The 23,860-nt window shown below is 37.6% G+C and overlaps 1 protein-coding gene across 14 annotated transcripts in view; it reads left to right on the top strand.

The window, feature by feature from the left end:
- The first annotated feature begins 2,416 nt into the window (after positions 1 to 2,416).
- The window catches only part of Camk2d (calcium/calmodulin dependent protein kinase II delta), a 258,224-nt gene continuing 236,780 nt past the window's right edge, over positions 2,417 to 23,860 (top strand). For 13 of the 14 annotated variants that reach the window (XM_070022490.1, XM_070022485.1, XM_070022493.1 and 10 more), the window contains exons 1-2: positions 2,425 to 2,599; positions 4,457 to 4,551. In XM_070022490.1, the coding sequence (XP_069878591.1) occupies positions 2,535 to 2,599; positions 4,457 to 4,551 (160 nt within the window). In that variant the 5' untranslated portion in view covers positions 2,425 to 2,534. Of the gene's footprint in view, positions 2,600 to 4,456; positions 4,552 to 23,860 lie in introns of all 14 variants that reach the window. The other variant, XM_070022483.1, reaches the window with a different exon arrangement.

Here is a 23,860-nt window from a genome sequence, read left to right as displayed (position 1 = left end):
ATGGGAAGAATTAACAACAGGTACAAATAAAATCAAGCAAAGGGAATTTTTTCACTAAACCGTAACACTGGATTACAGAGCACCATTTCATAGTTCTAATGCCATAGACAGTGAATACTAATGTAACACAAAAATATTGATTGGTGGTGGGAAAGTATATCTGAAGTGCTGATAATATTTGCAAGCTCTACAACCATATTTTTTAAAAAGAGCATTAAAATGTTTTATTAACCTCCTGAGTATTTCAGTAAAATCTCAGACATTAGCAAAACAGTGGTCTTTTGATCAGGAAATAACATAATGAAGATTACTGTGTGACAGTAGGTAATTTATCTATTTACAGCAGCCTGTCTTGGAAACCAGCAACACAACCTTTAATAAACCTTCAATGCTCTGCTGTGAATAAGCCTTCCATCTTCCAACTGTGAATGTTTAAGCTCATGATGTAATACTAACTATGAACCAATGAGAAAGGGGAATACAAAGTTTTCATGGTCCCAGGCTGTATGGAGAAACAAAAGGTATGCACTTGAACTATTACAGTTCCAATTTCCTTTTTCTTTTTTGGTTCTGCCTCCAAATTTGCCTTCGTGTACAGTTCACTAAAGTCCTGGCTCAGGGAAGAAGGCCCAGAAGCTATGTTTAGCAATCCCCAGTAACTCATCTATTTTAAATGTCGTGCATAATTATGTCTTCTAGTTACAGAAAAAAAATAATAAAACAATGGCAGACATGCCATGGAGTGTAAGATGTAAATTCTGGACTGTTCGGTGGTTCCTACCAGAGCAGATCTGGCCCCTGTTGGCGCGTGCAAGCCAAGCACACGCGCACACACACACGCATGCATGCATGCATGCATGACCTCTCCTTTTTCCTTCCCTTTGCAAAGTGAGAGACTAGACACGTTCACGTGACGACAGTGACGTCAGCCCCCCACTGGGTCGCGTGACGGACACCCAACTTTCTACTCTCCCCGCCCCCTCGGGGCCGGGATCTCGCGAGATCTCACTTACTATCAGAACTTGGGAGGCTGGCCGGGAGTCGCGCGCTCCGCCGGGCCGGGAGGGAAGGCGTGGCCCGGACCGGAGTTCGTCCGCCTGCCCCCCCCCCCCTCACCCGGAGGTTCCTAGGCCCGGTCTGGCCGGGCCTTCGGGGATGGCCCGAGTCTGATAAACTCCTGGGGAATCGGCCGGGGCGGGGTGGCACGGTCCAATCCAAATGGAAACGTGGCGCCCGCCCCGGGCTGCCCGGGCCCCTCGGGGTGCGGACCCCAGCCCAGGCCCGCTCCCCCCCCCGTCGCTTCCCCGGGCGGTGGCGCGTGGGGACCCGTGTTTGGAAGCCGAGGACATCCGGCTCAGCGCCGAGTGGCGTCTGTCCCGGCGGTGGCGACCCCCTGCCAGGCTGCTCCGGGGACTGTGGGCCGGAGCTGGCTCCCGGGTGGGGCGCGGGTCCCCGGCCCCGCCCCACCCCGCAGCTGGCCATCCACGCGCGGCCCCGCTCGGCCAGCCGCTGGTGTGAGCGGTGTGTGGGGCGCCGTGGGTGATGTGGACACCTCGCGCCATTCACCTGGAGGCCCCCCGAGCTTCTCCCCGCGTCCCCAGACGGGTGTCGGGCGCTGGGGACCTAGGGAGGGAGCGCCGCGGGGCGCTAGGGGGAGGTGTGGGGCCGGCGGCAGGGAGGGGGCTTCGGCAGGGAGGGGTGCTCGCTGGCTGGAGGGAGGACGGAGGGAGGGGAAGGAGGGGGGAGGCGCCGAGGGCGGAGACGCAGCCCTGCGGACCACAGCGCCCGAGCCCAGCGCTCTTTCGCTCGCCGCGCCGCCGTCTCCCAGCCTTTGCGGGCCATCGCGGGGAGCCCGAGGCCGCGGTGGTGCGGGGGACCCCCCGCTAGTGCCACCCCGCGGGAGGGAGTCTCCTCCTCCCCGCCCTCCCACCCCCGATCCCGGGTGCGCGCGCTCCACCGAGTGCGGCGCGCCCCAAGCTAGGCGCCCCGCGCCTGCCTGACAGCTGCAGTTGGGCTGGGGCTGTGCGCCCGGCTCCGCTCCACCCGGCTCCGCTCCGGCCGCGGCCTCGGCCCCTCCGCCCTCGTCTCCCCGCCTCCGCCCCGATCGGACGCCTTCCCCTCCACCCTTCACCCCTCCTGCCCCGGGTGCCGAGATCGTTTCGCAACCGTGCGCTCGGTGCCACCCCTCATTTTCCCTGTTTCCTTACCCCCCACCCCACCCCACATTTGGGGAGAGGGTCTGGAAAAGGAAGCTTTGGCTAAGCCGACTGGAAGAGGACCGGCGGAGCGTGGGGACGCCGAGGAGGAACCCCACGCCACCACCACCCCCCCTTTCTGGTCAGCTTTCCTTTCCCGCCCCGCCCCGCCCCTACACGCACTCCTTCGCCGCGGACCAGCTACTTTCTCGGACGGACGAGGAAAGTGAGGGCGGCCCTGGTGACAGCGCCGCGGGGACAGTCCCGGGGAAGCCGCGCGCCGGATAGCCTCGCGCCCTTCGCGCTCCCGGCCAGGGCACAGCCCGAACCCGAGCCAGGATGGCTTCCACCACCACCTGCACCAGGTTCACCGACGAGTATCAGCTCTTCGAGGAGCTCGGAAAGTAAGCGCCTGTGCTGGGCATCTCAGCTCCCCTTCCCCACGGCGGAGGGAGGGCGGGTCAGGAGGTTCCTCCCCAGCCCCCTCTCCGGACCCCGCGACCTCCATCTGGCCCGGGGCCGGAGGGAGTTCCGGAGACGGGAAGGACGGGGACCCCTTACTCGTGTGTCTGGGGAAGATGCGGTGTCAGGGGAGGGGACCTAGCCAGGGAGGCCCCCCCTCACACACCTTCACCCCATCATTGATGCATCCATGTCATTCCGGAGACTTAGAGAGGGAGACAGAATTTACGATCTCTGCAGTTGTAGCTGTCACCAGAATAAGTGTATGTGTGTGCGCGTGTGTGTGTGTGTGTGTGTGTGTGAGTGCGCGCGCTTGCATGTGGAGAGGAAGCTAGAACCCGGGTCGAATGCCACATTTTCCCCCCGTTTTCCATAAATAGATGTCTCCCGGTTCGCCGGCCAGTGTGGGTCGGTGACCTGACCCCCCCCCCGCACCCCAATCCCGGATGAGGGAGCACTGGGCTGTCACAGGCGGTGCCATGTTTATGGATGCCGAAAGTTGAACTTGGCCATAGTGCACAGTCTTGTTTCGCATCCAGTAGTTAGTTGTTCTGTCCAGGAAAGAAAAGGAAAAAAAAAAAAAAAAAAAAAAAAAAGGTCACCCGACCAAACCCAAATCTCCTGCTCTGCTCTTCCATTCTCCTCCTTTGCGCTCCCGTTCACTATTCCGCCTGGGATTTCCGAGTTAGGCATCTTTGCTTTCTCCAGGCGGATTTATTTATACAGGCAACGGAAAACCCCTGTGGAGACAGGCAGAGCGCTTCCCGAGGGGTTTAGCCTAGCACAGGACCAACACGACTTCCTACACTCAAGTGACAAAACTCCCCGGGAGATGACAGGGCAGGGGACAGCATGTCCACGGAGGACCCGCGCCGCGCACACGGATTTATGTAGTATCCTACTCAAGTCCAGTTGCTAATTATTGCTAGTTTTGCCTGTGCTGTTGTTTTATGCAGGTAGATGAAGGGCGCTGTAAATGTTTTGTTTTAATGTAATAAACATCGCCTCTTTCTATATTGTCTGCTGTTAAAAATGGGCAGTATGTCGGAAGAGCTGCTGAATTCAATCCTTTCCCCTCGCCCAGACCCAAACAGGGCAGAGACACATCACCATCCCAGGATTTGTTAAACCACATCAGTACACTGGAGAAATATATATATATATATATATATATATATATATTATAATGTACATATTATATTATATGTGGGAAAGCAATCTCCATTTTCCCTTAGGCTTGGCACCACCTTAATTATATTTCTCTACCAAAATAGACACCAGATTCTTTATTTCCTCTCTCTTTCTTTTCCTTCTTTCTTTTTTCTTCCCTTTCTTTCTTTCTTTCTTTCTTTCTTTCTTTCTTTCTTTCTTTCTTTCTTTCTTTGTTTCTTTCTTTCTTTCTTTCTTTCTTTCTTTCTTTTTCTCTCTTTCTTTCTCTCTTTCTCTTTTTTCTCTTTCTTTCTTTTGTTGTTCTTCCTCAGTTCTGCTTTTTACAGGTTCCCCCCCTCCCCCAGAGCATTTGGTGCTTGTGTGAGTGTGAATTGTAAAAGTGTTTTCAAATTCCATGTGCAAGCACAAATGATGATAGTTGGCAGTTCCTTTCATTTTTGTTGATTAATAATTGTGTTTCCAGTTAAATAACAAAATTTATTCCCCAGTATTAAAGAATAAAAAAATGGTCTGATTTCTAGGAAAAGTAGCTTTTTTAATATGACTTTTCTGAGATTTGACAGTTTTGTAAATTTCAATAAAAACTACCTGTCATTTTATTGATGACCTATTATTTATTGATTTTTCAGGGGGGCTTTCTCGGTGGTACGAAGATGTATGAAAATTCCTACTGGACAGGAGTATGCAGCCAAAATTATCAACACCAAAAAGCTTTCTGCTAGGGGTGGGTATTTTCAACCGTATGTTTCTTTAATTTTGTATTTGTCATGTTCATTGTTAGTTCTCTTGTAAGTGAATATGTAGTCATAATTGAATTTTAGACTTAGGTATCCTAGGAAATATAGACATTTTTTCCTTCCTGAGTACCTCTTCTGTGTGCAGCTTAAAAAGAAATGAGCATATATGTACAATTATTTCATAAATAATTAAAATTCTAGCTGTCTTATGAGCAGTAACATAAGGAACTGTTTTGTAAAGCAAAGGATTGTCACAAAGTACATTTTGCTTTTAGCTCTACTGTAAAATAACTTTGAGAAGGATCCTTAAATGGAGAATTGTTAGTCTCACAACTCTCACAATTACCCTTTTGCTTTTGAGAGGGAAAAAAAATAGGTCATAGCTCAGTTGAATCATATATTCCAATTGTAGTTACACTTGAACTTAATTTATCAAGGTATATTTAACAGCCATGGCTAGGGGAGGAGAATTAATGTTACTATCTTCTAGGAAGTGAAGCTTGATTTGGTATTTCTGGGTGCAGTTTAGACCTTAACTTGATTTTCAGCATGAAAGCTGTGTAATGTATTTTACACATGCAGTTTCTAGCCACTGAGATAACTCATAGTCATAAAATAGCTGTTGACATAAACCAAAAAAACCCTTCTGACTGTATTCATTCTATTTTGTTGAACTCATGCAAAAGCGCTTATACTAATATGGTAAGGCAATTCAGTTATTTGGGGCACGTGTCTAAAGTGTTTCCATGGGGATTTATAGTTTGATAAAATATAAAATGAACACAATACTATAGTTGATCCCCATCTCAGTGACCTGGTTTATTATAAGTAAGGAGAGAAGAAATTCCATATTTATAATTTTCCTCATTGACTCTTTCTTTTAAATTATGTTTCTTACCAATGTGCTGGTATCATTGTCTTTGTTCTCTGCCATGCTTACTTTCCTGTATCTGTTGGAAATTCTACTTTTAACATGTGCTAAGGTTTAGGCGGGCATTTCCACTTAGTTGTTGCAGTGAGACTTTGTTGGGATTTCCTTCATCTGGTTGAATACAATTTGAAGGAAAATCTATATGCCAAAGTACCGAGCACCAAGGAATCATGGTGTAAAAATTTGTGAGAAGCACATTATTCTAATTCTATTCCTTCCTTAGCCTCCACTTTACAGTAAGATTTTTAACAATGAAAAGGCATTGCTAAAGTACAAATGCCACTTTAGGAAGAAAAAAAAGATGGAAGAATGAAAATGTGAAAAAAGATTTTACTGTAATTCTATATTTCTAGTGTGATAGACTTTTTAAGTATCTTTAATAGACACTTTATTGAAATAATATTAATATGAGGTATCTCTTTTTTAGTGGGGAATTATAACATCTCTCCAAATCTTTCAGTGGCTTTAAATTTTCTCTCAAAACAAGTCAGTCTAGTCTTTATCTCTTACTGACTTCCTTAATTAGAATCATCCGTCCTTATCCTTGCAGTTCATAATCCCTCCATCAGAATAGCAAATCCACTTGTCCCTGTACACACACTTATTTTACCCTCTTTTGCTTCTTGTTTGTAGAATATAAGTCTTCCCTGGCATTATTCTCTTGAAGTTTTCTCTTCCTGCCATTCTGCCTGTGTCCCTCTCCAGCTCACAGGCAAAGGTGTTTTAATCCTCTGAGTTAGATTTTTTTCAAGTATTGGATTATTTTTTAAAAAACAAAACACATGTCTAAGGTGTTGAGTTAGAACATATCCTCCTTATTCACACACACACACACATTCTTTAACTGGTGACTTTGGGCAAGTTTCTTAACCAGCTTTTCAATGTTACCCTTTTCTAAGGGAGGTGATGAAAAACAACGTTATTGCTGGAACCAATTGCTCTGAACTCATGTGAGAGTGGGCTCTTTATCTTTTTTTTTTCCTGAGCCTCACTTTTTCCTCTGCAAAATGGGATAATACTAGAGACATTCTTGGTGAGGTTCTGTGTGACATAAATAAATTAATATACTATAGAACAGCTACATGTTATGTTCTAAATGAACACTAGCTTCTACTATTATCTGATAAGGTTTTCACAGTAACCAAATTGAATTATATGAAAATGACAAATCTAGACATAATTTTGATTTAGCGAGTAGAGCCCAATTTAAATATCTGGTTTCTAGTGCTTAATGTGGTTCAATTAATTACCTTTCCTGGATCTCAGGTTTTTCATCAATAAAATAGGAAAATGGACCTACCAAATCTCATGGGACTGATTATTTTTATCAATTTTGTGAGAATCCCTTCTTAAAGTATTAGCTTTTAACCATAAAATTTTCTTTCCTATAAAATGCTTACCAACATTGCATTTTCACATAATTGGAGCTGCTTGAAGATTATTGTATTTTTAAATATGTATTTTTTTAACCTATATCCATATTAAATGGTAGACTCTTGAAGGAAAGGTGACATGTTTCAACTTATTGCTTTAATATTCAAAATATACAGCAGGAAGGGGCACAAGACATAGTTTCTAGAATCAAAAATAGTTATTAAGTTATTTAGGAGTTAAGTATTTTGTTTACTTCTAAGAAAAGTAAATGCTAAAAGAGATTTTTAGTGTATTAATTGCACAGGCTTTAAAATATAAATTTTATTTTAATAAGATTCTCTTAAAAAACAAAAATGTTGTTTATCTTCAGAATAGAAGAAAATGGCATATATATTCTAAGGAAAATGTAGAATGAGATGCAAAGCAATATGCTTATTTTTTCTAAGTTACTGGTTTTGGGTGGCTGCAGTATGCAATAATGCAGAATGTACAATTATGGTGGGATATTTTGTTTGTAGTGTTTGACTTGTCAAACATTTGTAAATATTTGTGTTAAAGTTCAGGTAGGTCCTTCAGTTAACTAATGTTCTTAAGAAAAGCCAGTTGTTAATAAATGAGACTATTAGAGATTTGCCAAAACTTGCTACATTTCTGCACAAATTTGCAATCTGCTCTTAAGCATTTTGTGTGCCTAGATTTTAGTGGATTTCCAGCCATCTCCGTTGCATTACATCTCAGCTGTTAGTCGCATATACCATATTTGAATACATATACTTATACTATATTTGGGATTTCTTTCCTTTTGCATAAGTGTATGCTCACAGAGATCATTCAGTATCAACATTACTGTGTAGGTAAGTAAACTCACATAATTAAATTTAAAAAAATAGTGAGGGAAACATCTCTAACATCCAATTTTTATTGCCAGTTCTGTCTTCTGAAAAGTTTAGTAATAGAGGGCATGCCTAGTAGTACAATAGAATTTTTTCTCTCAAATATACCCCTAAGAATTAGACATTAGATCATTTTTGTTACCAATTAGGATAGTTTCTACCAAATGCTAATTTATTCTGCTTAACACTGGAAGCTGTTGCTCGATTATATAAAGTTCATAAAGGGCTATGATGGCAGTTCAGAATCCAGTGCACTGATGGTTTTTAAAATATGCTATTAGAAATAGGTTGTTTATTTGTTTGTCTGTTTACTTATTTATACTGATTCTACAGCTTGAATTTGGGGTCTGGACATAATCCCTGAGGTTCTTTTTTTTTTTTTCCTCAAGCTAGCACTTTTCCACTTCAGACACAGCTCCACTGCCAGTTTTTGTTGTTGTTGTTGTTTTCTGGTTAATTAGAGATTAGAGTCTCATGGACTTTCCTTTCCAGGCTGGCTTTGAACTATGATCTTGAAATCTCAGTCTCCTGAGTAGCTAGGATTACAGGAGAGAGCAACCAGACACAACTTATTTTGTTTTTAACGACTTGAGTGGTAGTAATGACTTCCTGACATCTTCTGGTATATTTCTTGATTCTTTGGAACCATTTGTTGTTACGTAGTCTGATATGACACAAGGTATTCTTTAATTTCTTTATTTTTTATTTAGGTAGTTGTGCAAAAGGGTTCATTTCAACATGTCAGTTTCTGTGTACAATGAATCCTGATCAATGTCACCTCTTCCATCCTTCTCCCCCATCTCTCAAACCCACCCATTCCCTCAATCTACCTGGTTCAGTTTTCATATGGAATATGATGATAGTACCATTCCTTTCTCTTACCAGCTCCTCCCTTTCCTTGACCTCCAAAGATAAGAAATTCTCACTTTACATTGTATGTCATAAATGTGTGTCATAAATGCTGTGACTGTGACTTTAATTCAGGGCCTCATGTTGCTTGGCTTTTTGCTCAAGGCTGGCATTCTACCACTTGAACCACATCTCCACTTCCAAGTTATTGTTTTGGTAAAATATAAATTGCATTATAAACTTTTCATAGTAAATGGTACTACAAATATATTTTACCTTCACTCCATTGCCAATGTTAAAAATGTTTTCTTTAATATATCAATAAAATGTCATTGTGTAGTTAAATAATTTTGTTTTTATTTAACTAGTTCTATTAATTTCCAAATTGGTAATATTAACAGGACATGAATCAGGACTTTAAAGAACTGGGAGAGTCACAAACTTAAGACTGTGAGAGTCACAAACTTAATTTTTACTACTTCTAAGTTTTGGGCATCCAGGTAGATAAGATGTGATGGTAATTTATCAACCTCAGGGTTCTTTGTTTTGAACTAGAAGGAAAATGGAGACTGGATGCCTGAATTAAACTGTTTTCCTTGTATGTGATTGATTTGGTGATTTGGGACTAATTGGCTAAATTATTATCTCAAGGTTTACATTGTTTGGTGAATGACAATATTGTTGATCATTGCTACTAATTAGAAGATAAAATTAATAAAACAATATATCCCCACAGTTACAAAGAATAATAAAAATATTCCCATTTTTCAGCATCATTAAAAAAGGTAAACTTAATGAAGAATAAATATGGTTGTCAAGCCCCTTACTGTAATATTAATGATTACTGGCAACTTCTGCTGGATCTCTGGGATATCAGACCTCCTAAGGAATTTGATTGTTTATGCAATGAGATGAATGCTTTTGCATTTCCATTAAATAATTGAATAAACTTTCTTTAAAAATTAAAATTTAGTACTCAGTTAAATTTTAATACATGCAATCAACCACTAGAAATTACATGCTAGGTTTCTTCTGGGCATTGAATACTTTTCGCTAATTGAATTTTTAACTTGTACCTCTCGGACTGGATTGATATATTTCTCTGTTAACTCTTCCACCCAATTAATTAATATATTCATAGGTACACAGTATGTTGTCAATTAATTTTCAGTTAATTGTCAATTAGTGGTTATTTACATAGTAGGCTATGTTAAACATCTTAAGTTACAAAACTAACCTGCACTCCAGTATGTTCAATGGAGTATTGCCAATAAATATATCTTATTTTGGCAACTAGTAGTTCACATCACTTTATGGGTTATTAAACATGGTCACATGGGGCTTATTTTATATAAATGTTTAATAAACTGTGAAGGATTATAGTAGGCACAGTATTAGAAAAAAATTAACTGGTAGCAAAAACAAATGTATGAAAATAACACCAACTGTTGTCTGAAAACTTGTTTAGGAAGTTATATAAGTTATATAAAAGTTGAAGCAACAAGCAAAGAAAATTCAAATTAGGATGAATGGTGGAAAACAGAAAATGTGTTGAGATGAAATCAGGAAAAATAAGAAGTGAAGTGTGCTGGAAAGCTTGGGGAAATAAATGCACCATTTACAGCAAGCGGAGGTCTGGTGAGCCTATAAAAAGCATGCAGAGCTTGAGGCTGTGTTGGTAATGAATATGCCTCAAATATAACATTCTTATTAACATTGTTATTTCCCTATTAAACATAAAATTTTCACTTAAACACTAGTGGCATCGTGCACATCTCAATTCTTCATAAGAAAAGACTAAAATTTGATACATTTTCTCTATTTATATTTAACAAATTTGCTTATACAAATTAGGCTTGTTTTGTTTCAATGTGTAGGCACTTTCATAGTGAAACTTCACCAAGAAAAATAAAAAGAAAATAATTTCATGTTACTTAAAAAAGAAAAGAGCACAGGAGGTATATATTTTCTTGAAACGATTCATGTATGAGGCTGTTTTTTAAATGAATTGAGTCTGATAGAGAAGGGAAAAACGACTTCCTAGCACTATAAGTGACATGTTTAGAGAAAGGAAGTTCCGATTTCACTTTCTAGATGGGCTGTAAGTACAAGAGTGTTTAAATCCTTCCTTTTAAGTTCCAGCTTTTTTTTCCCCCATGAAACTAACCTTGTCATCCTTCCTTCCCATCTCTGATCAGAAATGGTTTATTTTTTCAATCCTTTGCTTTTTGAATAGCTCCTTCAAGTTTCTTACAGAGCCTTTTACTGAAGTTTGATATGGCGTAACTTAGATGTCTTGGGGATATTCCTTAGCTTATCTTTGAACCTGTGCTTGAAACAGTAATTTCAATGTGATATATATATAATTGTAAATGTTGAAAGAGTAGAAAAGTGATTGAGTGAACAAGTAAGATGCTATCTCTTAAACAGACACACACTTCAAAAATGCATGACAGGGCTGGGAAGGGATGTGAAGGGTAAACCAAAGGAGGAGGCTGCAATGCTTGGTAAGAAATGTACGCATTATCCTGCCCATGTAATTGTAACCCCTCTGTACAGTATGTTCACAAATAAAATAAAATTAAATATAAAAAAACATAACCCCCCCCAAAAAAAGGCATGACAGGCAAATGAAAATTACCTGAGGATTTATGTGAATTGAAGGAGCAAACTGTATACATTAATTACTTATTTACACCTTATTTCTTAAGTTTCTCTATGGCAAATTTTGCTTTGTTAAACAGAATTTTTATGATTCAGTATTTTTTGACCAACTACTTGTATATTTTCATTGCTTGTTATTTATTTCCCCTTTACTCATGTTCTTTAATGAGAGTAGCATTTTCATGGTCTGTGTGTCAGAACTAGATTTACTTATCAACATCATTAAATTATTTTAAAATGTATTTATTTGGAATTTTTTATTTATTCTAAAGAGATGCTTACTTAAATATACATTTATCTTTTTAATACAAAGCTCATTTAGAAAGCATTTTTGTTGACTCTGTAGAGATATTGATACACAAATCAAGTCATGGATACTATTTTTTTAGGGATTACTTGATTTGTTTGTTTTTTTTTTTTTTTTTTAGTAATGACAGAGATCATGAAGGATCTTACAGCAGATTATTTTTTTTTGGGGGGGGGGCTGGTCATGGGGCCTGAACTGGGCCTGGGTGCTGTCCCTCAGCTCTTCAGCTCAAGGCTAGCACTCTACCACTTGAGCCACAGCGTCACTTTCGGCTTTTTAATTTTTGCTTATGTGGTGCTGAGGAATCGAACCCAGGGCCTCATGCATGCAAGGCAAGCACTCTACCACTGAGCCACCTTCCCAGCCCCCTTACAGCAGATTCTTATTGAATATCACTTTTATTTTTTTCTTCAAGAGGGACTTTCTTGTGATATATTTAAGTCTGAGAATTTATAATGCTAATATATGTATTATGTATATGTGCATATATATGTATATATTTGGTAATATAATGTAAATTCCATTGCATTCAAAATATGTGATATAATAGAATTTTAAAAAATCTGTTCATATTTATACATGGCACTTAGCTGTCATGGTGGCAAAAGTAATTTGGGAAATAAGTTTAGATAAACATTTTGTTTAACATTTGTTATTGTGTAGAGCTATACACAATAAAATTTTTTTATTATTTTAATTATCTGAATAATCTGAAATTATACAGCTATAAAAAGTTCTATAAAACTTTTTATACTTTTGATAATGAGTAAGAGATTAAGTATTATCAAAATTCCTCATAAAGATTGCTTCCTGAGTGTTTTGTACATTTCAGCCTGGTCATTTAAGTGCAATGCTATGTTTGATTTTTGAGGAGTTAGATTGTTTTTTCTTTTTTTCCTTTTTGTCTTTTTAGTACTGGGGCTTGAACACAGGGCCTAGGTGCTGTCACTGAATTTTTTCACTCAAAACTAATGATTTTACCATTTTAAGCCACAGCCCCTCTTCCAGTTTTCTGGTGGTCAATTGCAGATAAGAGTCTCAGGGACCTTGCTACCAGGGCTGGCTTTGAACCATGATCCTCAGATCTCAGCCTCCTGAGTAGTTAGGATTACAGGCTTGAGCCACAAACACCTGGCTAGGAGTTAGATTCTTAATTTCAATTTCAATTTATTTTAAAAATATTTTCTCACCGTATCCTAATCTCTCTGTTAGGTCCTATGTCAGTAAAGGTACAAAGCTCAGGTCTTTCCTTTTTCTTTTTTTATTGTGAAAATACTGTACAGAGGGGTTACAATTACATGGGCAAGATAATGAGTACATTTCTTATCAAGCATTGTAGCCTCCTCCTTTGTTTCTCCTTCCCATCCCTTACCATCCTCCGCCCCCTTGCCCCCCCCCCAATCCTCCGGGCTCTCCCCCTCCCCCACCAAAGTTGTAAAGTTTGCTTTCGACATAACGACTTGTACATCTCATTGTTGCAATGGGTCCATCTGTATCCCTAGTTAAACGATTTGAGGTCTTTGAATGTGAACTCACATGGTGACACCTAAATTATCATGCAAGTTGGTAAGTGTCACCACCAAACTGTTTATTGGATTTTGAAGTATCAGTCATAACAGGTTAATGAAATGTCAGAGAGATATATAGGAGCAGATGTCTGTAATGGGCTTCGAAAAGAATCATTTGTGAATTTAGTGTTGTGTGGGAAACTAGGAATTTATCTAATAAAAAGTAAATAGGAAAGTACCAGTAAAGAGTTAAAATGTAGTGACCAATTTACCCTGTGTAGTTTCATGAAAACATGTAAAAACCAGTGAGAAGGAGGGGAATATGTACTTTTTCTTTCAGTGAATCATTTAAGTGTGGCAAGCTGTTGGAATGTATTAATAAGGTGAATTGTGGGAGTTTTACAACAGTGAGTCATTAGGGATGAACTGCAGATAAGAAGAATCACTAACTTCTTATCAACAGGCATTTTGTTTTATTTAGCCTTAGGGCAAAGTACAAAAAAAATAAGAGTGACTATGTAGAAAGTAAAGATAGAAGATAATTAGTGATTTTCAAAGATCAACCCTCTCAAGAAAAGACCTTAGAGAATCCTGTGTATACTTTTAAACCAGGAAAACTGGTATCTGCAGTACAATAATGGATCTAACAACTTCTGAAAGTGTTTTAGTTATCTGCTCAAAACCAAAAGTAAGCCCGGCACTGGCTCACTGCCTGTAATCCTAGCTACTCAGGAGGCTGAGATCTGAGGATCATGGTTCAAAGACAGCCCTGATAGAAAAGCCTATGAGACTATGTCCAATTAACTACCAAAACACTGGAAGTAGATCTGTGATTCAAATAGTAGAGCTCCAGCCTCAAGTGGAAAAAGCTAAGGGACAGTGCCTAGGCCCTGAGTTGAACCAAATACGTGAAATGTATGAAAATGATATCAACTTTACTTATTGCTGGAATGTCTGTCTGTAGAATCGTACCTATCCTTCACAGGTATTTCCTTAATACATGAAGGAATAAATGAATCTCAGAGTGAGGACACATTATCTTATGTTTTGTGAATGCTCCTGTAGAAACCAGAACTTTAAAAGTAACATTGCAGGCATGATATCAAACTATTGCCTTTCTGTCATTTCTTTTTAAAGAAAAAAGAACTCAGATATATACTAAAAAAGCAATTCTCTGATACAATTTTGAATTTAGCAGAGCTCATGGTTGGAAAGTCGTTTTCTTAATACTTAGATATAGAAAAATTATTTATTTACCTTGAAGACAACTTCAGTTCAAATATTTAACCTTTCTAGGTAGATTCAGTCTTGGAGCCTTTCTCCCTCATTTATAAAAGGATTTTGTAGCTACAGAAAATTCAACCCTCCTCAACTATTAGTGTTAAGCTCTACATGCTTATGTTTTAAAGTGGAAAATCATTATTTTATTCAATGTAAATATATAATTCATAGTAGAATTTTTTACATTAAAAAAAAATTTTGGTGTTAAAGTAGAAGCTTTGTGAGTTCAGCAGAAAGCCTTGTATTGACTTTAACAAAAATTCTGGCAGAGTCTTTAGAAAGCAAGTTGGGAACATTCTAATTATACCTGCAGAATTTAAGGGTCAAAATCAACTCCTGTTTTGGAATGTAGGTCTCTTGTTATCAAGCCTTATTTTGTTATCTTAGAATTAGAGAAAAATATGAAGAAAAACTATCAAGGAGAAAGAACTGCTTGCTTCCTGTAAATGGAGCTGAGACCTACTTTCCTCTAAGCTTGGAAATTATTTTTGGAATAAGGTTTCTTTTGGTTAACTTTGCCCCTTGTGTCCTATGTGTCTCTGTATTATCAGGAAAGACAAAATAATATTTAACTGTTTAAGCTAACAGTTAAGTCTATTTCAAATACACACAGACACACACATCATATATATCATGCCTTATACTGACAGAAAAAAAAAAACAGTTTGTGGATTACTTATCAAGATATGTCCTCTTATGGTGATAACATCTGTGATTCTTTAATGACAAAATTATACTTCAGGATGAGAAGGGATGGTCTCAAGGATAACTGAGATAGTTACATTTTTAAAATGAAATTGGTATTTATTAACACACACACTTAATTTTTTTATTTTAAGTAGGAAGCTTTTAGGTATAAGTTTGGTATCATCCAAATCAAATAAACCTAAATCTAGAAGCACCTGTCATCGAAATATATAGTGAATGCATAGAAAGTCAGTTTTACAATTAGCACTTCACTTTAAGCTTAGAGAAAGAGGGAGATGGAGGGTGAGAAATAAGTCTTGGAGAAGTTCCTTTGCTCACCTTAACCTTTGGGTAAAGAGCACTCTGGCTGGCCTCTGCCCTGTGCTGTGAGGCCAGACATTACTAGGGGGCATCTCAGGCTGTTTCTGAGAGCATGCTGCATTCCTGGAAGAATAGACAATTACCGGCTAAAATAGTAGAAGAATTAGGGAAACAGAAGTGATTGGGTTTGTGGGTCAGTAACTTTATATTCCTATAAAAATGTTCCGCCTTGAGGACATTTTATGTCCCATTTTATCTCCAGGAAAATAAACTCTACCTTACTTTTCTTCTAGAGGATTCTGTGCCTTTGAAAGCTAACATTTAATCATGAGGAATATGATAGCCTATATCTACTATTGATGAGATGAGAAAGCAAGGTTAGTATGTTACCTCAAAAATATCAGAAGAGAACCATTTACCTTATTCTAATGGAAAGCAAATAGGAGAGAGGATGAAGATGTTAAAATATGGCTAGTCTCCACCTAAATAAAAAAAATACATTCTTGTTTGACTAATAAAAAATATACATGAAGGAAATAAAGATGTGTGCCAGGAGGTAATGTGAGAATTTCACTGTATCTCGTGATGACAGTTTTGAAGAGCAAGAGAAGTGTCATTGAGAAAGTAGAGGATAGAGACGGAGACAGACAGACAGATAGACATCAGAAACAGACAGGTATCAGAGTAATATTGGCCAGGTCAGACAAATGAACTTTTGTGATAAATAAAAGTGGAGCTTGTTTTGGGAATAACAGGACAAAAAGAATGGACAAGGCAGAGAAAAACTGATACTTCAAGAAAGAGAGTCGAGTTTTCTTGGAAGAGTCCCAGAGGAGACTGGACATGAATTAACTTGGGTTTATTTGGGGAAAGGGCATTCTTTTTCCTCAATGAAGAACAGAAGAGACAAGGCAGCACATGCCCTGAGAAGTTTGAAAGAGGAGAAGAAAATCATGGAGAAAAAGAGAAATACAAGTGCGATTAAGAGTTTGGGGCAAACAGATTAGAGATTGTAGAGTCAACCAAAACTTAGTACAGTGGTGGTTAAGAACCTGAATGTTTTGCAGGTATAACTCAATGACTTGAAATCTGGCATCAGAATTCCTATGGAGGGCTCTTGCTACCAAGACATAGCAAAGTAAACATAGTGAATCTGACATGAAAAAAGATTTCAAGGGAATTTCTCTTTCCTCTCTCTACTCCCACTTCCCTCCTTCCAGTTCTCTCTACCTTCCCTCCCTGCCCTCTCAGTTCCCATTTTACTTTGCCTTAATTTGTGATTTGAAATTAAGCCAACCTACATAACAGCAAAAGCCTTTGTTATCATCATACTATGATGTCATTTTAAGGTTGCTTCTAGCAAGATAGATGAGATAGGCAAGTGGTTAGAAAGCTGAAAATTGCTAAGAAAGTTTTACACTCCAGGATGACATAGCTTGGGAATATTTGTTCTAGTTTTCTTTTTTTTTTTTCTATCTGAAAACAACGCCTGGAGAATATTTGCTTCACAATCTAAATGTTAGACTATTTTCCTTATTTTATTCACCTTCACTCTGTTTCTCTGCATATGCAAAAGACTGTATGGAAAGCTTTTGAGTTCAGGTTTGTATATAATTTTATCTGTAGAAAAGCACTATTTATGGAGAAAAATTATTATAGACCAGGAAGAAGGTTTATCCTGGATATTCTGTTACTGAAGTTTAATAAGATTGGGCATTTCTTTCTTTTCTTTTTTTGGGGGGTCCAGTCATGGGGCCTGAACTCTGGGCCTGGGCGCTGTCCCTCAGCTCTTCAGCTCAAGGCTAGCACTCTACCACTTGAGCCACAGCGCCACTTCTAGCTTTTTTCTTTTTGCTTATGTGGTGCTGAGGAATTGAACCCAGGGCCTCATGCATGCAAGGCAAGCACTCTACCACTGAGCCACCTTCCCAGCCCCAGATTGGGCATTTCTTTAAACAAAGGTTTTCTGTGTTTACTCTCTAAGAAAATCATTGAATGTAAGGATTCTTATTTGGATACATGTAATTGTAAAGTCCTTGTTCTATTTTAAATTTTTATTTTACATAAAATATTTTTAAAACATCATTTTATTTTCCACTCTTTCCTCCTTTGTAAAAATATTTCTATGTTGACTATCAAGTTATTCCTCCTTTCCCCTCCATTTTCAATCCATTTATTAAAAATAAACAAGATAAGGTCAAACTTTTATATTCAAGAAAAAGGATCTTCACACTTTTCCATTATCATCTTATAGGTAGAAATTATATTATGTCTCATAATGATGATTTTTCAAACCTAGATCTTGTTTCTCTAGTTCACAAGAAATCTCTTGTCTTGCTTTACCTCCGTTATGTCATTTATTCATTCATTTAAAGACTCTTGATTGAGTATAGGCTAGATGCAGGTGCATTTCTTTGCAGGATACAGGAGTGAACAGACAAGTTGAGTGGGAGGAGGGGGAAGAGTCATTTGGGTAAGTAAACACTGTGCAGATGCATGTGGTAAAGAAAATGAAGTCTATAAATTAGATAGTCATTGGAAGTAGAATTAGCTTAGATAAGCCTCATTGATGATGTAACATTTGGGTTGAGCTATTAATGGTGAGATGATATAAACTATGAGAAAATGGAAGGGAGAAGCATTCTAGGCCAGAGGATCAAGGTGACACTGAACTTGTACAGGTTGAGAAGAAAGCACACAGGCTGGAGTTTAATGAGTCCAGAGGAGAAAGTACGAGGTGAAGTTGGAAAACAGGCAGACGCATAGAGTGTAGGGCCTTCTAGCTAGAATTTAGAGCTTATTTGAATGTATCAATCTTGAGGGTTACAGCAGGAAATGGTGTGATGATCAGACTAGATTGCTGAATGTCATGCAGAGAATACATTGTTTAAAACAACAACAAGTCTGAGTGCAAATCAGGAATGTTGGTGAGGAGACACTTGCAGTCTGGTCTATGTGAAAGTGGCAACTGAAATAGGATAGAAACATTCAAGGAAGAAAATATGGCTTGTTATTTAAAATGTAAGAGAATGGAAGGGACCAAATAGATAGTCATGTTGGTGCTGTCGCTGAGATTGGGAAAAGTGGACAAGAATTAAGTTGGGGTAGACACTCCAAAGTTGTGAAACTCATCACCTGCTAATGAACTCTGTCTCTGCTGTCAGCTATTTCAATCCTCACCTCTTCTCCACCAATGGGGCAACCATGAATCTATTTTTGACACTATATTTAGAACCAGAGTCTTCTGTGGCTGGCTTTTTTCCCTTAGCATGGTGCTTTCCAGGTTTATCAAAGCTGTAGCACATTTTATTGTTACACAATCATGTTGTACTTGATACCATATTCTGTTTAACCATTTTTAACTGATTACCAGTTGGAATGTTTTGACATATTTTACTATTCTGAATAAAGCTACTATGAACATTCACATTCAGTTTTTTTGTGTGAGAGATTTCTATTTCTCTTACATATATACTGACAACTGTAGGAAATATTTTACACATGCACACACACACACACATACACAACAGATATCAAGTTAAGAATATAAGATACAGACAGTATCTTGTCATATAGGAATTTGTGATTATTAGTGTGGGTTCATATAATTAACTAATTAACATGTGCATATAATTAACTAATGAGAAAAACTTTGCACTATAGATAAGTTGATGTTGAAAATGAAATGAAGGTGCTGCAGAATAAGAAATTGAACGATAACCATGTGCTCTTGGTGTTTGAGAAGAGGAGATATCACATCATATAAGAAAGAATTTAACCACCATTTTAAATGAACTATACTCTAAGATGGAGGAATATCTATTATATGTCAACAAAATATTAACTTGGTCTGTCTATTACTGTATGAACTCTTAAATCAGTTGTTACTAGAAAGAATTCAGTATGGGGATATTTCTTTGTATCATGTTTTATTTTGTTTTTTCATTGATGTAGATGGGCACTTTTTTTTTCAGTTGAATAGAAAGTTTCCTGACCCAAGACTCTCCTCATTTTTCTTTTTTCGTTTCTTTTCTTTTTTTTTTTTTTGGTCAATCTTGGGGCTTGAACTCTGAGCTGTCCCTGACCGTTTTGAGCCACCGCTCCACTTCCAGTGTTTTTGTAACCATAAGAGATAAGTCTCATGGACTTTTTTTTCCTGGCTGGCTTCCAACCCTGATCCTCAGGTTTCAGCCTCCTGGGTAGCTAGGTTTATAGGTATGAGCCACTTCGACCTCCCCTTTTTTCCCTACTTTGAGAGAGGTTCGTTTTCTGTATATTGCGTATTGACAGTGGTAGATTCTTACATATTCTCACTGGCATACAATTTCCTAGGTTTTGCTTTGGGAGGGAGATGCTGTTTGAGGGAATGTTGCACACGGGACCCGAGGAGAAGTAGGCAGAAGTTGTCTTGCCCTACAACCTTGTATTAGATATTCAGTAAGAAGTTTGCATTTTAATATTTTAAGTAAAAGGGAGAATTTTGGATCCCTTGCAGGTCTAATAATGTAATACACTGCCTTTCTTTCCTGTGAAACTGGAATGTTAAATTTTAGTGTTTGACAGCACTGTATTTTCACTACCTGCATGGTAGAGCAGGACTGGCATGTCTTGTCGCTGAAACTTTTCATGTTATTGTGGTTCTAAGTACTATGCACAGTTTAAGAAACAGAAAAGAAGAAAGTTGATTATTTTGCAGATGATATTCTCATTCATATTTCTTTTAATTTTTAATGAATGCACTTTGCATAAACAACATGGCATTTTGGAGATTGGTCATATGTATTTATAAATATTTATAACTTGCTGTATATTTTCTAGTGAGTTAGTAAGTATTATTTTCTGTGCTACATCTTTCATAAGGTGTTAATTCATTTTAAAGACTAGACTGGTTTAATACCATTTTAAGCTGTTCAAAATTGACTTCTTAAAAGGTTTTGGTGACATATAGAATTTTCCTGGAAAAGTTTGCCTTAATATTTAAACTTGTAGCAGAGTACTTGAGGAGTACTTGCATGCTATAATAAACTGAAACATATGCATGCACAGAAACACACACATACACACATTTGACATAGTGGGTACTATTAATGTTATTTCATAGTAGGCTTAATTTTAGTATGGCTTAGTATATGAATATATGTTTAGCACATTGATATATTACATTTAATATATGTATACTCATATACATATATAAACGTGATTTCAAGGAAATAGATATAAGATCATAAAAAAGTATGATTATATTTTGCCAGAATCTACTGAAAAGCAGGAGAGGATATTAAAACATTTCTTTTTTGTATTCACTCATTGTGCAAGATTGTATTTTCATTTTAAAACAGTAGTTGGTAAGTTAACTGGAAATGAAGTATGAGGCTGGTTTACTTTCCCACACATACTTTCTTCCTTGTGGTTTTTATATGGCTATATTTAAAGAGCCAAAACCATTATTTATGAAGGATAGGTTGGAAGGGGGCATTTATTGAATATCTTGAATAACATTTATGTCTAATTTATTGAAAAAATGTTAGAAAAGTAGGTACAGTGATTTTTTTGTATAGGAATTTGATTTATTATTTCATCTAACTTAATTTCTTCCCTTATGGAAGTGATTTTCAAAGAAAATACTTTAACATTTTGTGGATTCTTGTGATATTATAAAAGCTGTGATTTGTTATTTCTTTCATAGCAATTTGGAAACTTTGATTTCTGACATTAGAAAATGACCTAAGGCAATTTGCTTAACTTACTGTGATTTGCAAAAGCCTAATTTGCAGTTGTGAAGTGAGAAGCTCCCAAGGCATATTATCTTTGGTGCACAAAGACCGTGTGACTTTGCTTTCCCAGATGGAGAGAAATTGGAAAGGTATGATACTAAATTTCTCCAAATGGATTGTCCTAAGTGACATCTTCCCTCTTCTCTTTCCCAACACATTTATAGAGAGCCTGATGTTTTGTTTTTGTTTTATTTCCAATTTTGAATAGCATTTAAAAGAAATAATTATCTTTGGAAATAATGTATTTGTCTTGGTTTTTGGAATTAAATTATGAAGACTTTTAGGCTTCATATGTTTTCTTGCCTAACTCTAGATACAATCAACCCATATTTAAATTATTCTATTTTGATCCAGGCACTGGTGGATCAGTCCTGTAATCCTAGCTACACAGGAGGCTAAGCTATGAGGATCATGGTTCAAAGCCAGCCCCGGCAGGAAAGTCAGTGTGATTCTTTTTTTTTTTTTTTTAATTTAATTTAATTTTATTTGTGAACATACTGTACAGAGGAGTCAATTACATGGGCAGGATAATGCGTACATTTCTTACCAAGCATTGCAGCCTCCTCCTTTGTTTACCCTTCACATCCCTTCCCAGCCTCCCCCCTCCCCTCCCAATCCCAATCCTTCTCCTTCCCCCCTCTTTCCCCCCCCAGTGTGATTCTTATCTCAAATCAATCACACACACCACACACACACACACACACACACACACACACACACACACACACACACACAAATGGCTCAAAGTGATAAGTGCTAGACTTGAGCACAAAAGCTCAGGAACAGTATCCAGGACATGAGTTCAAGCCCCCAGGAACTATAAAAACAAAAAACAGAAACTAAAAGATTTATTTTGAAGAAAAGTACTTAAAAGTTGTATTGAAATACATAGGATGTCTTGAAAGATCTGATTTTATATTAATATTTTTAAGTAAACTTATAAGTAGAGAAAGAAGTCATTAGAAATCCTTGGAGTCTGAATTTGGTTTTGGTTTTGTATTTTTAGGCTCTCACTTTTCTTTGTGATAGGTTTACATATACTTTGATGCCACTTTGTACTATTGTAATTTTTATGTGCTGCTTTTCTAAAACTGTTTACATAAAATGTCAGTATTTCTTGGCGACTTCATAGTTTCCTACACAATTGCTGTTTTGAAGTTACTATGTTAATGTTTTAATATTTCTCAGCTTTATTTCTTCACTAGTAGGGCAGAAATAAATTTCTCTATATTTCTCAAGGTCGTTGCAAAAATGCAATGATGGACTATAAGCTATTATGCAAATTACAAAGCACCATACGCATTATATTCACTTCTACAATTACATAGATTTATATATAGTACATGTGTCTTAACGGCAGAATTTTGCATATGCTATTTAATAATATCCTGATTAGGATTCTACTTCTTTAGGCATTGTGGTTTCTCTGATAAATGAAATTTTACTGTCATTTGTTTTGTGCATGGATGTTTTGGTTCTTATGTGTCTTAGGTATTTTTGGAATTTCCTTTGGTGATTACAAAATAGCATAAAGGATTTTCATGTAAGATAATAAAGAAAAATCTCATTATTTGTTGTTATTGTTTGTTGTGTTTGTTTTTCTAAAGCTGTTAGGAATATTAGTTTAAAACATTTTCAGTAAATTTTAAAAAAATTAAAGGGAGTACTCACATTTGTGTTATTTTTCTCTTGGTTTTCCTTTTGAATCAACACAAATATGTTCATTACATTTAAAAATGATCACAGTAAACGTCTTCTCTCATCAGCTTTTCAGATTTGTTGTACTTGTGATTATAAAATTGTTGTTTTAATAATCACTCTACAGACTCTCAGCTAGTTCTTGAAATGGACATATTGCTTTTGAATTAATACCAGGACTTCTTAATCTCTTGCTGTCAATAGATAATAATGAACTCTTTGATTTGCATGTACTAGCTGTTTGGAATTGTTGTGATATGGTTAAATCAGAAAGTTTCTATAGGAATGAGGGAAAAAAGCAATTTAACATATTCTGGTATATTAGAGTAAACTACAATTATTTTGTAATTTTGTAAGTCATTATTCATTCAGTAGTCCTGTGAGTTTCTTCTCAGTTGTTCACTCAAGAAAATTTGGTTAAAAACTACCACAGGTTTCCCAAGCCTGTTTAGTGTTTTCTTATAGAAAGAAGCAACTGAATTAACCTCTTGTGGGCAATATCCAGAATAAAGTTACTCCTCAACCTTTGGTTTTCATAGAGATTCAGGTGTACAGGCTATTTTTAATTTTTAGATTGAAGCTGACATATGTGAACGACATTTATTTAAGAATTGTTAGACAAGATGATTTGAAACAATTTCAGTTTTTCTGTCCTGTTATAAAAGTCAAGTGAGGCACCGTCATTTTATTTTAAAATTGATTTTTTTTAAACCTTAAAAATACCTTCGCTTGCTGGGTAAAGGCAGAATGGAAACTTGTTCTCCTTTGCCCGTATTTTGGCTGGCCTTTGGCTTGCTAATGGTTGAGTCATGAACAAACTTTCTTTGTGCATGCATTTTGTGTCAAGTAATCACATTATAAAGAGGCACATTATAAATTAGATGTATGCATCACCGTTTACTCATGATGAAAATGCCATTTATAGAACTTCATACTTTAAAGGTCCATACTGGAACCAAGTTTATATTTTCATATTTGAAAATATTTTCATATTTTGTCTTTATGCACA

Source organism: Dipodomys merriami, unplaced genomic scaffold (genome assembly GCF_024711535.1).
Source record: "Dipodomys merriami isolate MVZ:Mamm:240054 unplaced genomic scaffold, mDipMer1.0.p SCAF_15, whole genome shotgun sequence".
Taxonomy (NCBI): Eukaryota; Metazoa; Chordata; class Mammalia; order Rodentia; family Heteromyidae; genus Dipodomys; species Dipodomys merriami.
Note: the sequence above shows the minus strand (reverse complement) of the source record. Positions and strands in the feature narration are given on the sequence as shown.